At 37.5% G+C, this 18515-nt stretch overlaps 1 protein-coding gene across 6 annotated transcripts in view; it reads right to left on the minus strand.

Annotated features, from left to right (window-relative positions):
* The window catches only part of LOC134679889 (PAX-interacting protein 1-like), a 170342-nt gene that overhangs the window by 83239 nt on the left and 68588 nt on the right, over window positions 1-18515 (minus strand). For 4 of the 6 annotated variants that reach the window (XM_063538812.1, XM_063538813.1, XM_063538815.1 and 1 more), the window contains one exon: window positions 173-304. The exons of the other annotated variants lie outside the window; for them this stretch is intronic. In XM_063538812.1, the coding sequence (XP_063394882.1) occupies window positions 173-304 (132 nt within the window). The remainder of the gene's footprint in view (window positions 1-172; window positions 305-18515) is intronic. 6 annotated transcript variants of the gene reach the window in all.

An 18515-nucleotide genomic window follows, 5' to 3' on the forward strand; every position in this document is an offset into this window, starting at 1 on the left:
ATTTCATGTCCATATGATTCTAAAATGTTAGGGCAGTTAAAACGCTTTTAATCAACTTTAGTGAAGGGTTCTATTAATCGAACCCTTAATCATGCCAAGGTTTTCGTAGGAAGAGAAAAAGAAACAGCCACAGCCAGAAAAACCAAACGTTTGCCGCTCGGAGTGCGTCTACCTGGTGTGGGGCTGCCTCTCGGAGGGGGGCGGCGAGGGGGCGCGAGAGGACGTCGCGGTCTGCTCCCGGGGCTCCGTGGACGAGGGGCTGCCCGCGCCGCTGCCGCCGAGCGCCAGCGCCAGCCCGCTGATGCTGCCGACACACCACCACGTCACCACAGCCCTAGCGACGGCTCCAAGACTTATCTGCTCCACGTACTTCATAAGCTCCCATTTAGAAGGTTATACACAAAAGCCCTTGAAGATTGAAGCAGATAAGCCAATGGTTTAAAATGGGACTAATCTCTACTGTTTGAAAGCGTTTAGTTTTAGGTTAGAGTACCTACAAAATATCGACTGAAGATGTTTCAAGGTAAAGCCAGACGTGTGCAATTTGGGATTGTTTGGGATAAATAAAACAGTGTTTTGGCTTCGTGTAAACTAAAAGTTATTTTGGAAAGCGAATCATAAATAGATCTACGTAGGTATGTGCGATTGCACAAGTTGGTTAATTTAAAACCATAGGTATTGTTTTTATATAACCAATAAACGTAAAAATAAGTTCCTCAACCGCAGGTGTTGTCAATACCATCTTTAAGCATTCAGTCTATAATACCTACTATTATTCGACAGCTACCAACAGCGTATTTAGGTATGTACTGATTAATAATTGTTATTCCTACATTATTTGCATCGTTACATCACAAGAGCCGAGCGAAGCAGTACATTCTCAGCGGGGTGAAGAAGTAACAAAGCGGTGACGTTCTGTTAGTGGCAAGGCAACGGGAATGTCAGTAACATTGGGGTGATAAATGCAAGCAAGTATTTCATACATTACTTATTACAATCAAATAAATTACGCCCTGATAATCCCAGCGGATGCGATTGCATTGTGGAAAGTCCTAAAGTCAAATTGATTGACACTGAACTTGTCAACAACGTATCAGTTGGATTCGCTCCATCGGAATGATTCAGCCTCAATTAAAACAGTACAATGAGCGATCTAAAGATTGGAAGATGTTATCGTTGATGGTATAAATAAATCAGTCTAGTTTCGCAATTGGTCGGGACCGGGACACAGTAGCGATACAGATGCCAATCAAGATGAGGAAGACCGTGAGGAAGGCGAAGAATCAGTCACGCACCGAGTGGGCGAGAGCAGGCAATTAGCCGTCTCTCACGTCAACGAACTAGAATTATGTCGCATGGACGCAAGTATGAATGAGGACCGTGTCATAGACGCTGAGACTAGCCAACACAGCCACCGTGACGCCAATAACCTGTTATGAAGGAAACACCTAATTAGTTGTTGCTGCTTGCGACAAGTCTTTGGTAAAACTAAGTAATGCTTGTACTAAAGTGGTATGGACAAGTACAGTTAATTGGGTTAGCGCTTTACCAATGTAGTAATAAGTCTACTTGTCTTAATAGATTAGTGAAACTACGTCATAAAATTTGAGAGATAAAATTAATGGCTTATAAATGAATGGCGAAACTGTAAACCCTTTTTGCAGTCAGGAAAATGATTTATTTTTTAATTCACCTGGGCTTAATGGACTTGAACAGAACCATAAGAACTGTTAAAAATAGCGCCACGTAATCGTGATATGTCGTGCAGTGTCGTGACTAGGTAAATCAACAATTCCATGAAAATCTAACACTGAAATATACTTTGCAGTATTGAAAGATGTTAATCTCCTACAGTGACGTGACTAGCGCGTCAAGTTCTATGAAAATGTTAGTTTACTTTGCGGTTGATTTGATAAACGGCCTAAGGATGTTTGTTTATGATGACTAACTGACACTATCACGCGTTGCTTTATGTAAGTTTGCAATGTTTTTTAGAAAAACAGCACAAGCCTTGAAGATACATAATATATAATCACATATAAGTGATTTTTTTATGTGATAGCAAACAAGCAGACGAGCCGCCTGATGAGAAGCGGTCGTCACCCATTGACATAAGCAACATCACAAGATGCACTTAAGCGTTGCCGACCCTTGAGAACCCTAAATACCCGCTTTTTGAAGAATCCCAAGTCGAGTGAATTCTGGGTAACTTATTTTTTGTGTGCCATGAAAAGGAAATAAGTATGGTTTGCTACGACGGTATGTCCAAATAATTCCATTCAACGTAGATCCGGACTAAAAGTACTAAAAATTAGTCTCGCCTATACACGGTGTAACATGAGGAAACCGAATAATTTTAACCACGCATTTCTGAGGTCAAAAGAAGGAAAAAATGTAACATGAGTTTAGGTAAATTTCGCCAAAAAAAATTTTTTTTTGTTTTGTTTTTTTTCAATTTTTTGAATGTATTTGTACATAAAAAATAAATGTTATTGGTAAACTTGTTACTTAAAATTGATTTTTACATTTTTTTTTTCGTAAAAACTTCTTTTTGCAAAGTGTTACTTGTCACTTTTTGACATCTATCAATAAGGATATTTAGACGTCGTCCCATAGCAGCAACATTACCATCAAAAAGGCCTTTTACATTATGTAACAACAAAAACTTGTTTATTTTTAAATTAATATTATCTCTAAAACTAGGCGTTTTTTAAAAAAAGTTTATAGGACATTTTTGTCTCTAAATATGATCAGGAATACGTTGTTAAAATTATTCGGTTTACTCATGTTACACCGTGTATACTCAAACATCTAGAACAGATTTGCAAACGGATTCACAAAATTTACTTGTTTGCTATAAATTAATTTGATTTCGAAAATTCTCTATCGTCGATGATCTAAATACCTAACCGGCTGAGTTTGTGTCCAAAACATTAATTTCCGTAAATCGACGTTCTAAAAGCGATAAACACGAAGGTTGCTCGCTGCGGCAGGGCGTGAGGTCGCCGGCCTGCGGAAGTCGAATTCGCAACAAAGGACATTAACATCAATAACACTAATTCATGTTAAGAGTTATAGTCTCGATTTGGCACAACCGAAAAAGTTACATTGGCGGTAGTAAAACACTGGAAAGTTTTAGGTCGTTAAAAATATCATAAATATTTAACTTAAAGGTCTGTCGTAAGGATATTGAAGTAAAATCTTATAATCTGACGGAAGGAAATCTCTCGTAGCGCATTCAAATAACGCCGTGACCTGACTCGCGTAACGCGGGTAATAAAATACATGCTTTGACGTCAGCATTGCAATCAACGACAATTCAAAGATTATCAGATTAATGCAAATCACCATTAATCTGATAACCATAAACCAAACATCCGGAATTTTAATATTCACAGCAGAGTAAACAAGAGATTATAAGATTTATTTGATCAATCGTGGTTAAAGTTGTGTGAAGTAAACAAGGATAACCAGTTGGTCTCGATGAATAATCCTTCTTTTAGGCGCAGTTGCCTCAGCGTAATTGATCAATTTTCTCATTCGTAGAATGCGACGCGGAAAGATTAATTTGCAATATTGCAACCTCACCCTGATGTTACGTTGTGAGCCTCGTTTTTTTGCCGTGACCGATGTCGTGCATGCAAGTGACCACGGTCAAGCTGAATAATGTATAGTAGAACAATTTAATTCAGGGCTAGCCGCTTCAACGTTAGCCTTATGAAGGCCTTCAAAAGGGCGAGGTAACATAGAAGAATTTCTTTTTTCCTTCTTTTTTTTTTTGTCTTACATATTTCACAATGTATTCTGAACTTTCATAGAGTTATTAAGGGTTACAAATCCAAAAACAAATAACTGCTTCTGGGTTTCAGCTTAACCAAAAGCGTGTTTGTTTGTATATAGTCCGAATTTAATGACCAAGAGCCTGTCCACAAATCAGACCGAGTTTTTGGTGGAAATCGCCACCTATATGTTGTCATGATCAACAAGAAACTAATTAACTCAGCTGTCTAGACAAATTTAGTGCATTTCTCGCAGTTCCGGTGTCTGAAGGTCAACAACTATGAAGGTTAGGAAAGTGTATAATGGTCCTGAGATATAATTAAAAAATAAATTACGGTCATATAGATAAGAGGAATGCAATTTATAAGTCTTGTTGTTATCCCCTGATAAATTAAGGCCAGCTCAAGTTGACGTGACAGGCGATGAAAAGCTTGGATCGATAACATAAATTCAATTTCTGACAATGCAGTATTTTGTCCTTGTCATTATTATATGAGATATTTGCAGTATGGAATAATGCCGCAGTAGGAACGTATGAGTCATCGTTTAATAAAGCCGTTTAGCTCGACACGCTATCTGATCGCAACATAAAGTCCAACTCACGTAACTGGAAACAGGGCTGTTGTAAAATCGATGCAATAAAGTTTACTTTTTCAAAACGAACTGGTATAAGTCCTATGAGTTTTCTAAGATAAATTTTAGAGTATGGTATGTCGTGTAATGATCTCCAGACTGCAATGCATGGTTCAGGTTGGCAAATTACCAAATTAGGTTATCCATCAAAAGCACACCCGAAACAAATTTAGCTCAAACTTCCGACGGCGTGTATCTAATAGTTGATTAATGCCAGCTAATGGCATAGCAAGAACTGTTGCCAATACGAGCTATACAGCAGAAATCAACCTCAGTTTCAAACCTATATAATTTACAAAGTACGCAATTACATCACTGCCTGTAGCAATTAATACAGTTCCGTTACAAACCTTTAATTAGTTTATGTAATGCAATCTATAGTACGAAGTACAACTGCAATGAGGGCACCTGATATTACTGACATAGACAAAGCCACCTGCCATGGGGTAGTTAATAATCACAATTCAAATATCAACAACGTGAAATACCATCTACAAATTGCGCTAACCTTAACACAAGCGAGCCAGTTACCCCGTTTCTTTACAAAATTGATGGTGATAAAGATGTTAGAATTAAGGGGAATTGAATTGGAGATAGTGGAGTACAATGGCGATAACCTAAGGCAGTCAAAGGAGCCGATTGTGTAATATGGTCGGCCGAAGTCAGGCCAACAATGGCACCCTTATTGCGGCGTTGTAAATCATACAAGCGGTCGTTTGTGGCGCGTGCGCGGCGATAATGCGACAGGCGGCTTCAAACTGCCTTTTCATGAGAACAATAACTCTAATACGAGTAATGTAGTGTTATTGTAAGCGGTGAAGCATGAATTGTAAGGGACAAATACCTCTTTCAAGAATCACGTTTGCTTCGACCTTAGTAGAGGTGGACAGAGTGGTTTGTTGGTGACCGACCAGAAGTACCACAACAGTGATAAAGCAGTGATGAGATCATTATTGTTGAATGTCGTATGAACTAGGTTCAATTGTGATAATTTTTTATCAATCGGACTTTGACCAATACCTATAATTAAGATCAAGTACCAATAATTTAACCTGTTATTCTAAACTCTAAGCATAAGATAAAATAATGCTATGTGTAAGTTATGTAGTAATTTTTGGTTAAAGAATTCTTCATTTGAATTAAACATTCCTATTCAGATGTCTTCCACAAAACACTTCACAGGCCGTTATGTATTTCGGGAAATCATTCGTTACCACTAATGTAAGTACACCGCAGCAATTTGGGCAGATTATAACATCTGTTTGGGCTGTCGTAAACACGCAGCCATTGGCAAATTACAGCCAATGCAGTTTTTATGACGAGAATGGGACGGATCAGACGAATATGGGTGTTTGAGTTAGGAGTTAAGTGAGATCATGTGGTTGACATAAATTGTTTTTTTTTACATGAAACTTTCTTGCAACTTGCAATACCAAATAGTTATTATAAGCCATGAAAATATCTGTAAAAACCAATAATTCTCCAAGTGCAAAAATTGAATTAATTTTAAACACTAAATATGAACTTTGACTAGAATGATTTACTTCTAAGCAAATACTCAAAATACTGGACTTTACAAGAATTATCTAAAGATACAGATCCTACATCCTACGCTCACTCAGTCAAACATGTAGCAGATCCAACGTATTATGTAGGTATTTACATTTTCGCGATAGTTTATTTTATCTGCGGCCAGCCAGGCGCCGTGTTAACCTTGACCATCAGCGCAGACCACCAGACAACGATGACCTTCCGCATCCCTCGCTTAGATCATCCCAAACATGAATTAGAGGAACTGCTATAAAAGATAAAGGTCTCACTTAAATGGTTTTTTAAACAAAAAGTTGACTGTTGCCACGATATTCGCCATATTTTTGCGACTAAAATTTACGGTTGTGTTGTTTATCCGATAAAATTTAAATCTAAGATTTTTACACTTTTGCTATTTTGGAATTTGTTAGATGTAGCAAGTTTTTCAAGCTCATATGGCGAAGCACACAAGACGTCAGAAACCCATTTATCAGTTACAAGCTTTCGTGGAACGGGCCGTAGATGGATGGATTGTCATTTACTTAACTTCTTTAAATTAACGCTACGAGAAAATCGTTGTTTTCGTTAACGTCACAGAAAAAGAAAACTAATTAATTAACTAGTTAATAACTCGTACAATTTAAGAGGTCTTTTGTAAACGAAAGCTCAAAGGATAATGTTCAGAATAAAATATGTAAAGGTTAACGTACTAGAAAGGTCGGAGTGGCATTGAGACAGGACAGGAACGAGTGCAGGTCTGCAGCACCTCGTGTATACATGCCACCCCGATAACCTCCGATGCATCAATGTTTTACGATATGTAAACAACAACACTGGGCTATGTGTAAACAAGATGTTGCTGTGAAGTGGTTGTAGATTGACACGACTTATTGCCATTTATATTTCTACCTCAGCCTGCCTATAGGTACTCCTCATCATACCGCTGCACAAAATCCCAAGGTGTACTCGTAACCAAATTTAAACAAAATGGCGCAATTAATTCTTGCGACCGAGTTGAGGTGGAAACTAAGCTTTATTGCGCATTTCTTCTAAGCAATGAAATGCTAGGTGTCCATTTCTCGAACCATATTAGGCTAATACTATTAGTGTCTTGTCATGAAAACCCATACGATTTGACAGTTTCTGGACTAAAAGTTTAGTCTAATACTTACCGGTCGAGAAATGGGCCCCTGGTATATGATAAAATAGTACATTACTACAGAGGCCGGGACAAAAGGGGTCGCCGGCCGAAGACATATAGACGGCCGAGCGAAGCGAGGCCGGATAGGTCTGAGCGCGGGCAACCCCATTTCCCGCCAAGGTATGTATAGTGCTTTTCTCAAACATGCAATGAAATAAATAAAATAAAAAATCCACGAAACCCAAGTTTTATTTATAGAAAAAACTAAAAGTAAACTACACCCAAAATATAACCAACACGTACCTATATCATTATCACGCGTATGTTTTACACGAGTCGTGTATTTTTACTACCCGTATATTTTCATGTATCTTTGATTTTTTCGCCTTGTATCCGTCTGACTGTCGTTTTCATCACAAAGGTTTACATAGTCTTTCATGTTGATATCATGTTTCACATACATCGTTGCTTTATGCATGGAGTAAATAAGTATAATGTCCACAGTGTTGACGAATTTGTAGTTACATTCATTTAAAATATGCCACAAAACTGTTTCTAATAAACTGTAAGCCATTTTTCTTAGTTTCTCAAAGAATAAAATTGCCATAAGCAACCATATACATACTTCGTCTTTGACTTAGCGGCAGAGGCAGCAAGTTATTTAAAATCAATTCTGCTTACGCTGCCAATTCCAACACATACGATTACAATTATATTAATTTCATTATTTCGTCGGAACTCATATTAAAGTCAAAAAATCAACAACGCACCATAAATCCAATAAAACAGAATGAATATTTTTCAACTTTACCTCCATAACAATTTAAAAAAATCATTACGCGTGTTTGAGTAGACCTTTTTACCGCTAACGTTTAGATGAAATATTTTAAAGATTTTTATTTGTGTAGTTAAATTTATAATTTAAAATTATAGAATGTATTATTTATTAAGTTCATGTTGATTTTATACAAATAAAACTGCAAATTATAGCAAACATTGTTTTTTGTTTTTTTTTTATAGGCGTAGTGGCAGAGTGTCATTACGAACCATAAAACAATAACTGCCTCTAGTTTTTTTTAATGGATGAATGCCACGATGCTGTGTCACAAATATCTGTGAAATGAAAATTAAAAAAGAGGACTTTGCCGGCCTGCAAGATGTGTATGAAATTCCATTAACGACCTTTTGTCCTAGCCGCACCTGAAACGTCATACTTCGCAGCCTATTATAAGGAACATAACATCAATATTTCATTGCATGTTTGAGAAAAATAATATATGTTTCGAACTCAACATTTAACTTCTTGAATTTTATAAATATTACTGTTGTTTCTTCAAGTTGTGCCTGGTTCCATAATACTGGTTGCATGATATTTAATTTTATTTGCTGCGTAAAAGTGTCATGTATTGAAAGAAATAGCATTACGCATGGCGAGTTGGATGACACTATTACACGGTGAATTTATTTGCAAAACGGGCCACAGCCTTGGAATAGTCCGGAGGTATAAATGTTATGCTGACGCGCGAATCGGGAATTCAGAAATATATGCGACACTAATTTATAAGTGTGATGTCTTCAACGCGATATAAATTAGTTTTCAAATGTTGCACGTGCTTTATCAGTGGACAGTGTTTGCGTATATTCAAACTCTATTGGAGAATTCGGATAAGAATACTTCTTCGAATGGAACTTTGCTATGCTCCTACTTTTAGATTAACTAAAGCAATACATTTATATTGGCAGCAGTTGTGAATGGATTCGTTCTATTGTCTTCTCTGAAGCTAAACCATCAGTTTTTTTAATGAATTTGGTATACTGTTAGCCTAAAAAAAGGCAATTACTCAATTTCTTTTTTGAAAAAAAAAAATGACTTGGTCACGGAAATGAATCAAATAATCGTGACATATTGAACACTTGCGATACTAATAAAGCAGCACAGCAATGACAACAGATAAAGTGGGCAATGAAATGATGAAGTTGCAATGCTCGCCACCCACTGTGTACCGAATTAAACCATGACGAATCGAACGAACACAAACAGCGAAGACTAGACGGATGAGTTAGTGATCAGGCGATGTTTCAAGCTAAATATGATACATGGTTGATTTCAGCTACTGCAGATATTACTTAGTGAAACAAATGATATCGACTGATTTACTTTTTTTGAGTGAGGGAGGAAGCAGTTGCAAAAGATACACAAAAGTCCTGACTTAGTGAAAACAAGTCTTGGTGAGAAGTTGTTTTCTATAATAGTGACATAAGATTCGGTACAAAAACATAACTCGACACATCCTCGATCAGAATGCTTACACGGTAACTAAATACTAATGTGATTAGTAAGATTACACCCCGATAGGCCCTGAAGGACGGACGTTGAACTAATGCGGAAGCATAAGCTAACGACCGCAGTATCAAATTACATGAGGGTGTTGGTTATAAGGGAGTTTCACCCCAAGGCCGATTCTTCGGTAGGCGAAGGTCGTCCGTCGAACTTTTTCACTGACTTCCGGGTACCAGTGTTGATGGATGAACATTCATTATGGCGAAACGATGCGGTCATTGACTTGTAAGATACTTATTGTAAGAAATGAGAGTGACTCGGAAGTTTTTTTATGATGGATGGGATCATAACGCAATAGGAATGTTGCAACGATATAACTTTAATTGAGATATTTCGTAGTGGAATCCGTCGAGGTCGTTGGCGTCAATTTAAGGAACGAAAATGTTTATTATGTTGTGTTTATTTTTGCGACCGCCATCCCAAATAGCTCCGGAATACAATTTAATGTCGACAGGAAACAGTATATACATTCAAAGAGTCACTTTTAATTTAATTCAGTAAGCATTATTACAAACATGAGATCATATCCGTCCAACATGTTCCCACAACGATAAGAAGAAATGATAATTAGTGTACCGCCGGTACGCGGTAGCTGTAGAGGAATGTTTTCGACTCGGTGACTGGTGACATCATCGATCGTAATGCCTAAGTAAGTGGTGTGTATTATTTAGGATGCTGCTAAAATTGGTCGCTTTTGGAAATTTCGCACCTTATGCTAAATATAAATATATTTAGCTACGATGAACATCGTGGTCGAGAGACGTGAGAGGACCGTTTTAGGTTTTCGGTTGACGAAAATAACCTATGACGTAAATCTCTCGCTTCAATTATTGCACTGAAGCCCCTGGACAATGGCTTTTAGCGTTGAAGAAGGTTAGCTTTGACGATGAAGCATACATGGAAACGGTAATTAGAGAAAATTGTGTAACCTGTATGTGTCATTAAAACGATTATGCGTAGATGATTGACATTGATTACTTCGTTAGACTTAATAAAATTATAGTTTTAAATTCTGATTATAATAAAAAACCCGGCAAGTGCGAGTCGGACTCACGCACGAAGGGTTCCGTACCATAAAGCAAAAAAAAAAAGGAAAAAAATGCAAAAAGAAAACGGTCACCCATCCAAGTACTGACCACGCCCGACGTTGCTTAACTTTGGTCAAAATTCACGTTTGCTGTATGGGAGCCCCATTTAAATATTTATTTTAGTCTGTTTTTAGTATTTGTTATTATAGCGGCAACAGAAATACATCATCTGTGAAAATTTCAACTGTCTAGCTATCACGGTTCGTGAGATACAGCCTGGTGACAGACGGACGGACGGACGGACGGACGGACAGCGAAGTCTTAGTAATAGGGTCCCGTTTTACCCTTTGGGTACGGAACCCTAAAAAACGATTTTGACTACATGTAACATATGTGTAATAATAACAAATTCCACAATACAGGAAACCTTCATGCTAATTTACGATAAACAATTATAGAAGGAAACTACCAGGAAACATAACATTGTCTTATCGGAAAGGGTCGATTGTTAATAAAATATTATAAACGTGAATAATATTATTCCCAGAATTTTAAAAACATTAAAAAAAGAACTTAATTTGCATTTGACGCTATTAATAATGGTGAAATAACTCAAGTGGTGGCAATTATAGAAATGCTAATAATTTGCGAACCAACACGAAACGGTCGAACACGTAAGTGAGCCGTTTAGCGGGCGAAAGATTTAGCAGTTCTCTGCAAAACACTGTCGCCACAACGGTTAAACTGTTTAACATACAGCTAATACTGTTATGCGAATTCTAACGCGCTTTTGAAGCTCGAAAAGCTCTCCGTGTTAAATTTATGGATTACTATTTTATGCATGTTAGTTTTTCTGGTGACTTACGTTCTGAAGAGCTTATGTAGGAGGCGTATCCTAAGCAGCAGATGAATATAGGCTAAATCGATACATAAATAGATATATGTATTTTCTAAGGTTTGAAAATATTAAAAATATTTTTCTCCGATAAAGGTATTGTCTAATACAGCGGTCGGCAACCAGCGGCCCGCGAACTTCTCACTTGCGCTATTTTGTATGCTCCCTCTGGCTATTTTGTATGTAATATCAACAAATGACAATGTATAATAAAGTCATAAATATTAACAAAGTGCGGCCCGCGTCAACTTCGTTAACTGCTATGTAGCCCTTGGCTGCCAAAAGGTTGTCGACCGCTGGTCTAATATATCTAAACCTATTTAGATTGATATTCCTCAACACACGTATAATTTAACATTGCGTGGTGTTAGCTTATCTATTGAACTTATTGAAGACTTCCTTTAGAACGAAAATTATCTGACACGTATTCATTATTTATAATTTACTCTAGACAAAGCATCGTCAATTCGTCACACATCTATAATCATTTATTGCTGCTATGCTATTCTCTTAGTCCTTTCATCTTCGTGAGCGCTAAATATACAATAGATAGGGAAGTATTCCTAAAACAATATTACCTAGGGATTTAAAAACGTCTTGCTTGTTTATCCCATACAATTACGTAATCGCTAGAGCAAGCATATAAAAGAAACGTGCTGCCATCGACCTTGATCACACCCTTTGGAGCACAAAAAAGTGTTTACAACTCAGCATGTTACAGATACCGTGACATGACATAAAATTGTAGTTTTCTTTTTGGCGTTGCTCAACAAAAAATGTTAGTAGGCATGTGCCAACATGTGTTTGTTGCGGTAATTAAAATGTCAAAGCTTTTTTAATAACAACTATAGCGTCTGTCTGCGATTTCGTTTGCGTGGAAGGATGATGATGATTGGTAAAAACTATCCTATGCCCGTCGACCCATGGGCTTCAACCTATCTCCGTGCCAAATTTCATCTAAATTGGATTAACGGTTTAAGCGTGAAGAGGTAATAGACAAACAGACAGAGCTACTTTCGCATATTTATACTATTGGTAGGGATTTACATGTAGATCAACTGAATTTATGTTTGTGACTAAAACACTAGATTTGTAGCAATAAAATGATACTAAAGTTACTAAGATAAAGGTGATTTAAATTTATAGCCGTTTGTTAGAAAGACTTAAAATACTATGTACCATTAACTATTACGTAACAAGAGATTCTGATCAAGAACGTTCCAGAGACGATGATTTAACATTGCAACGTAAATAAAACATAATTGCCAATATGTAACATCTAATTGCTTAACAATTATCAGATTGTGGTCGATGTTTCATCTCGTTCCAATGGCGGATGTTTATTGGGGTTATGCTATGTAGGGCACAGCAAGACAGGTAGTGACAATTAATGGCTTTCATTATCTATAGCACAGCCGCCAGTTGGGTAAGGCAAATATTTGATCTTTAGGCGATATCAATATTGCACAAAAGGATAAGACGTATAAAGAAACTTGAGATTATAAAAGGCCATAAAGAGTTTGTGCAAGGAGATCAAGTAACAAACAGTGAATATTCTGCAGCTCTCATTTGGCGCTCTCGCAATGTGTACGCGGGTTGGCATTACACCGATGCCTAGGTATTTATTATGTGCAATTTCCATACACCACAAAGGGACTTGTCAATGATCACTGCCTACCACTGTGACCTGAATAAACATTACGATTCTGTGAATAGTTTATTTTTGCGCGTTGTAGTGCAACAAAGAAAACTACAACAAAAGAGAGATGGTTCGTGAACGTAATAGAAAAATGGAATAGGTAGGTATAATCATACATAAAATTTTCTTTACAATTCATAAAAAATAGAAACTTAGTAGGTACATAGTTTATTAATCATTGGTCAATAAATGTTGCTTCTTTGTCAACTAGGTAAATAATTTGTATTTGTTCTACAGTCACGTTTTAAAGAGGTTTATGAGTTTTAATGGAGGTTAAAACGGTAGTAACAGTCAAAAGTAACACGGACGTAATAGTTAATAACTAATACATATCCAACAAGGGTTCTTTTTAAATTATATCTGATCATAATTATGAAATTGATGAGCAATTTCTAGAAAGAATTATTTAAACAAAAAAAAATCAAATCGCTTGGGAAATGACGGAATTCTGAGGTGAAAACATACAACCTAATTGAGAAAATCGTCTCTGGAAATTTTATGTCGGTGAAAAGTACTATTGTCCAATTGTCCATATAATTCTGCAATTCATTTTACATCATCATCAAAATGTCACAAGAATATTTAAAATGCAAACAGATGTGTTCGTTTTCCGTTGAACTCCTGGAATGATAACAGCTATTTAGTTGTGTGCACGCAACACCGCGCAACAACAAGGCAAAGCCGCAATTTAAAATGATAATACATAAATGGCTGTGCGTAACAAACGAGCGGGGTAGCCTTCGTACCTGTGCTAAATTGTTTTGTTATGTAAATATTACATGCAGTTGCTTATGCACATCTTGCATTTCTATCACTACGTTGAATACGTTGGCAAGATTTCCTAAAGCGCGTGGTTGTTTGGTGCGATACACTCGGTGCGTTTCATAAGTATACCTATCATTTTATTTCATATAAACGAAATATCTATCCGCATTGTTTTTTTTATGTTTGAGCACACAGCATTACGTCGTGAAAATATTGCCCCTAGTCAAAGTTATTCAGTTTAGCATAAATATTATAATATAAGCCTATGGTATGACTTATACAACTATTAAGACTAATTCTAATATAGATATCTAATCACATGCGTTTAGGATGCGGTAATTGTCCAAAACTAAAGGTCCTTTTAAGCGTTAAACAACTTAAGTAAGTCAACAAAACTTGTACTGAATTTGCTTGCAACAGCTCTCAGTGAAGAAACGGAATTGAATAAACATTAAGGAAGTGCAAAATGATGAGTTCAAACCTAAATTGCATTTGCAGAATCCGTGCCTATTCCGTATAAATTATACAAACTTGACAAGTAAATAGAAAACAAGAAGTCAATGAAAGCAATTGCAAAGCAAATTGAATTTACTTTCACTGTTCACGTGAAAATAGATTGGGAGTTTACGCAATTTAAGCACGTGGTTCCCTGTGGCTTTTCATTTGTAATTATTAATAGGAATAATTACTTTGCCAAGAACTATTTTAGTCTTAAATAGTAATGTTAGTAAAATGACAGATTGTTTCGTGTTGTGTTAGATGTATATTACCTATGTGGTAAGTTAACTATTAACTTTCAAAGTGGTACAACTTTCAAGGCATTACTTTACTTGACAGTTGAAAATTACATTCCACAACCAGGGTAACAACACTATAGAAAAGTAAATGTCTACTACAAATATGTGGTAGTAGCAAAAATTTCAACTATTTCGTATAAATTGGGTAACCTGCGGATGTACGTGGTATCATTTTGGACAAATGAAGAAAGATATCCGGTTGAATAATGTTCACTTTTTTTATAGAGATGTGTGTTTGTTTATTGTAGACTGAATCATTATAACGAAGTATCCGAAAATAAAGAATAGTAAACAGAAAAATCAAATTAAACCTCTTTGATTTAAATATCACATTTGGAATGAATAAATTACTGGAAGACCATAAAAGTTACAGGAATAGAAAACGTCGCCGCACTAAGAGGCGGAAACGGGGCCATGTTTCAGTTTTACACAACTTTTCAAATCCCGATGTGTCCGTGGGTGATATATGATCATCCTTTTAAATTACGAAACGCTCTTATAAATATGTTCATATAAGAGGGTTTGTCTCTTTCGGCGCGATTCGGGAAATGAATTAGAGATGCACTAGATAAGATATAGTAAAGATATGTGACGTTCCACGGCGAAAGGTACCATTACCCGGACTGAATATTGAAGCGGCGTTAGTAATAAGCGTAAGCGCCAGCTGCCATAAAGTACCTTTTGCCGTGGAACGTCACATATCTTTACTATTTCATATCTAGTGAATGTCTAACGGCGCGATATCGTAAAGTTCGAATCGCGCCGTTTGTGTTTGACACAAATCGTGCAACTACCAAATGATATTAAACTCTAACGTTTTAAGAAGCAGACGGTCCCTTTTACCAATTCCCTGTTTGTCACGCCGACAATGACAATTCACCGTACTTACATTATGCAAGTAAAAGTGCTAGTTACAGTCGCTATTTACCGACCGAAATTGTCAAGATTTTTTATTTGACAAGTTTATCATTTCCAAGTTAGTGAAACTTGCGCCGTACGTTTTAGGAGCATTCCACGGGTTGTCAACAAACGCATTTTATTTCCTGTGTTGCGTCTATTTTTTTCGGCATTTAAAGCAGGGGATAATTTTTCTGTGCACATTTTTGACCATTTGTGAAAAGGAAATTCTTATACCTGCAAACCTTTAGAAAATGCGCATTTGTACGGGACAAACGGTAGACAATTTCATTTCTCCTTCAAGTACATATGTCTACATTGTCTACCTATAAAAAATATAATACATTACAAGCCGTGCGCGCGCAAGTGTTTCCTCTGCGGGGAACGTCAAGCCGCAGATTGTTAGCCAAGCGCCATGATATTATTATAATGACACCTGTCAACACGGAATATCCAATAAGTACCTTGAGCCGACGTGAGCGATGAATGTCGACAGCGACAAGGAGTAGTGTTCCCATTCATTTAGGTACAGGCGAATGTTTGCTTCACGCCTAGCCATATTACCTTTGGTATTACAGAAGAAACCATGGACTGGGCAACATAGCGTTGGCAAGCCCTCGGATTCTTCCAGTAACAGAGGGCCGACCATCATAGAAAATTCGAAAACCATCCTGTCTATCGCTCTTGCAAAGCGACAGAAAGGCGAATACCGTTTTTCGATTTTTAAAGTTGGAAAGTTGAAACTTGAAAAGGTACAGACGTCATCTTGGTAAGGTAGCTGGCAAGAAGCTTGACTTGTGTGATGGCAGTGATCAATAACCCTATGGGATGTGAGCAATGGACAGAATGACATAAGGCAGCGAAACCTGTCTTATGAATATCGTCTACGTAGTTTCTATGGTGGCCGTAGGTCTCAAAAAGTAGGTAGTGGTAGTCTAGTAGTTCCTTGGGCATGTTAGGTACCCTTACGTAAATGACATAAGTAATCCATCAAACTAATTCCTTTTTCTTTCTTTAATAGTTTTTTATATATTTAAGTCCCAGCTGTGTCTATTCTTTCATTCAATAACGATCGATCACCGCCAATTATTTCTAGTGCTATAATTTGATATGGTAGTTATATTTATCGATTTGTCTGAAATAAAACCGGATAAACCCCGCATGCTCTCTGAGCGTTACGAATAGCAGGCATGTACTTTGAGCTAATAATCATTCCCTAAGGCGCGGGGCATAAGTTCACGATGAAATTGATTCCAAGCTGTTGAGGCAAATTGCTGGTATCAAATTGGGAAACACGAGATAGGGGCTTTTGTTCACTTGACCTTCATTCCTAGATTTTGATCTACGTTGTAAGGGGTTCACGCACATTCCACTAGTTCAGAAAAAAACTATAAATATAGGGCAGATAAAAATTATTTAAGTGTCCTTTATTAATGAATGAAGATTTTTTTTTCAATATATTTATTCTCAAAACAAAACAGTTTTTCTATGAAACGATTAATGATTTCAACATTATTTGATTGCATATGCTTTTAAAAGCCGCAATTATAGCAATAAATTTCAGCTAATTATAGTATTTAGTACTACATAATAGGAAGAGTAATAACATTTCGTTACAAATGTTGTAACAACACTGTGGAGTGTAGACTGTAACTTTTAGTGAAGGGGTTCGTTGGGTGAAGCGTAGAAACTCGCCGCTGGAACGCGCTGGCCGCTGTGCTGTCTCGAAGTCCGCTATACCTCCATTTACCGGTATATGTGTTGTGTGAAATAAAAACACATATATCTGAGTTTATTTACTGGAGAGTGTTCAGGCAAGTGATAGAGTTAAGCTCTCTGAGTTCTCTGAATATGCTACAAATGGCTCGGGTTTATATAGGAATGGCCGGGCGATTTGTATCTCTGAACTAGTGGGTATTATATGCAGAGTGAGTTTTATTTATTTCTGCCAATCTCGTTAATTATAAGCACGTATGAAAGGAGCACGAATCCTAGACTTATAAATAGATACAATATTAAGCACGTATGAAAGGAGCATGAATCCTAGACTTATAACTAGATATAAAACATTCCACGCAATTCATTTAACATAATATACGAGCACAAAGTAAAACATGATATACAAAAGTAAAAATAGCAACCTAAACGTAAAGACTAATTTAACACATGCATGAACCCTAATAGCTATTTACGACAGTCTCCCCCACGTGTGTTAACACCGTCTTCATGCGCGGAGTAAATGGGAATGAGTCTAGAAACTGGGCGGCGGACGTCACCTGCGCGTGTGCGAACAATGGCCATCCAGGCCAGGATATAGCTGGGCGATTACGCCTCTGGGCCACGTTCCTCGTTACTACGTCACCTTCATGCAGTTTCTTTACGTTTTCTTAGCGAGCAATACGGCTTTGAAAACCTCGGCGGCAACCAGACTACCAGCGGTGGCGCGAACTAACCGTACATTATTAATGAACGATCGCCACGCGGGTGCGAGTGAGACGGATATAGGCCTGTCCCAATCGATCCCTGTCCGCCAAACGAAACGCAACATATCGCGATCTTGCTCTATTATTTCGATCTGTAAAAACATCTGTTTGACGTCGGCTAACACCGCGATTTTACTTTCGCGGAAGCGCATTAATACGCCAAAAAGTGACTTTAACAGGTCGGGGCCAGCCAACAGCGCGCTGTTAAGCGAACGTTCGCAAGCTGTGGCGGCCGTGTCCCAAACTAATCGCCTTTTGCCGCGTTGCGGGTGAAAAGTTGGGAAATGCGCCAGAGGCCACGTCCGGGGTGCCTCGGGGGGCGGTGGCGAGTCTATTTTCTCCGCGTAACCTTTGTCAAGCAACATACACTTTGCATATTCGGCTTTAAGTTTCGCATCGTGGTCTAGCTTTCGTTCTAGACTGTACGGCCGTTGCAATGCTTGCGCTTGGTTATTGGGGAGTTTCTCGTCATTTGACCGCCAAAGTAAGCCCGAGCGATACCTTTGCTCCCCCGGTATCTTTTCGC

Source organism: Cydia fagiglandana, chromosome 3, assembly GCF_963556715.1.
Source record: "Cydia fagiglandana chromosome 3, ilCydFagi1.1, whole genome shotgun sequence".
Classification (NCBI taxonomy): Eukaryota; Metazoa; Arthropoda; class Insecta; order Lepidoptera; family Tortricidae; genus Cydia; species Cydia fagiglandana.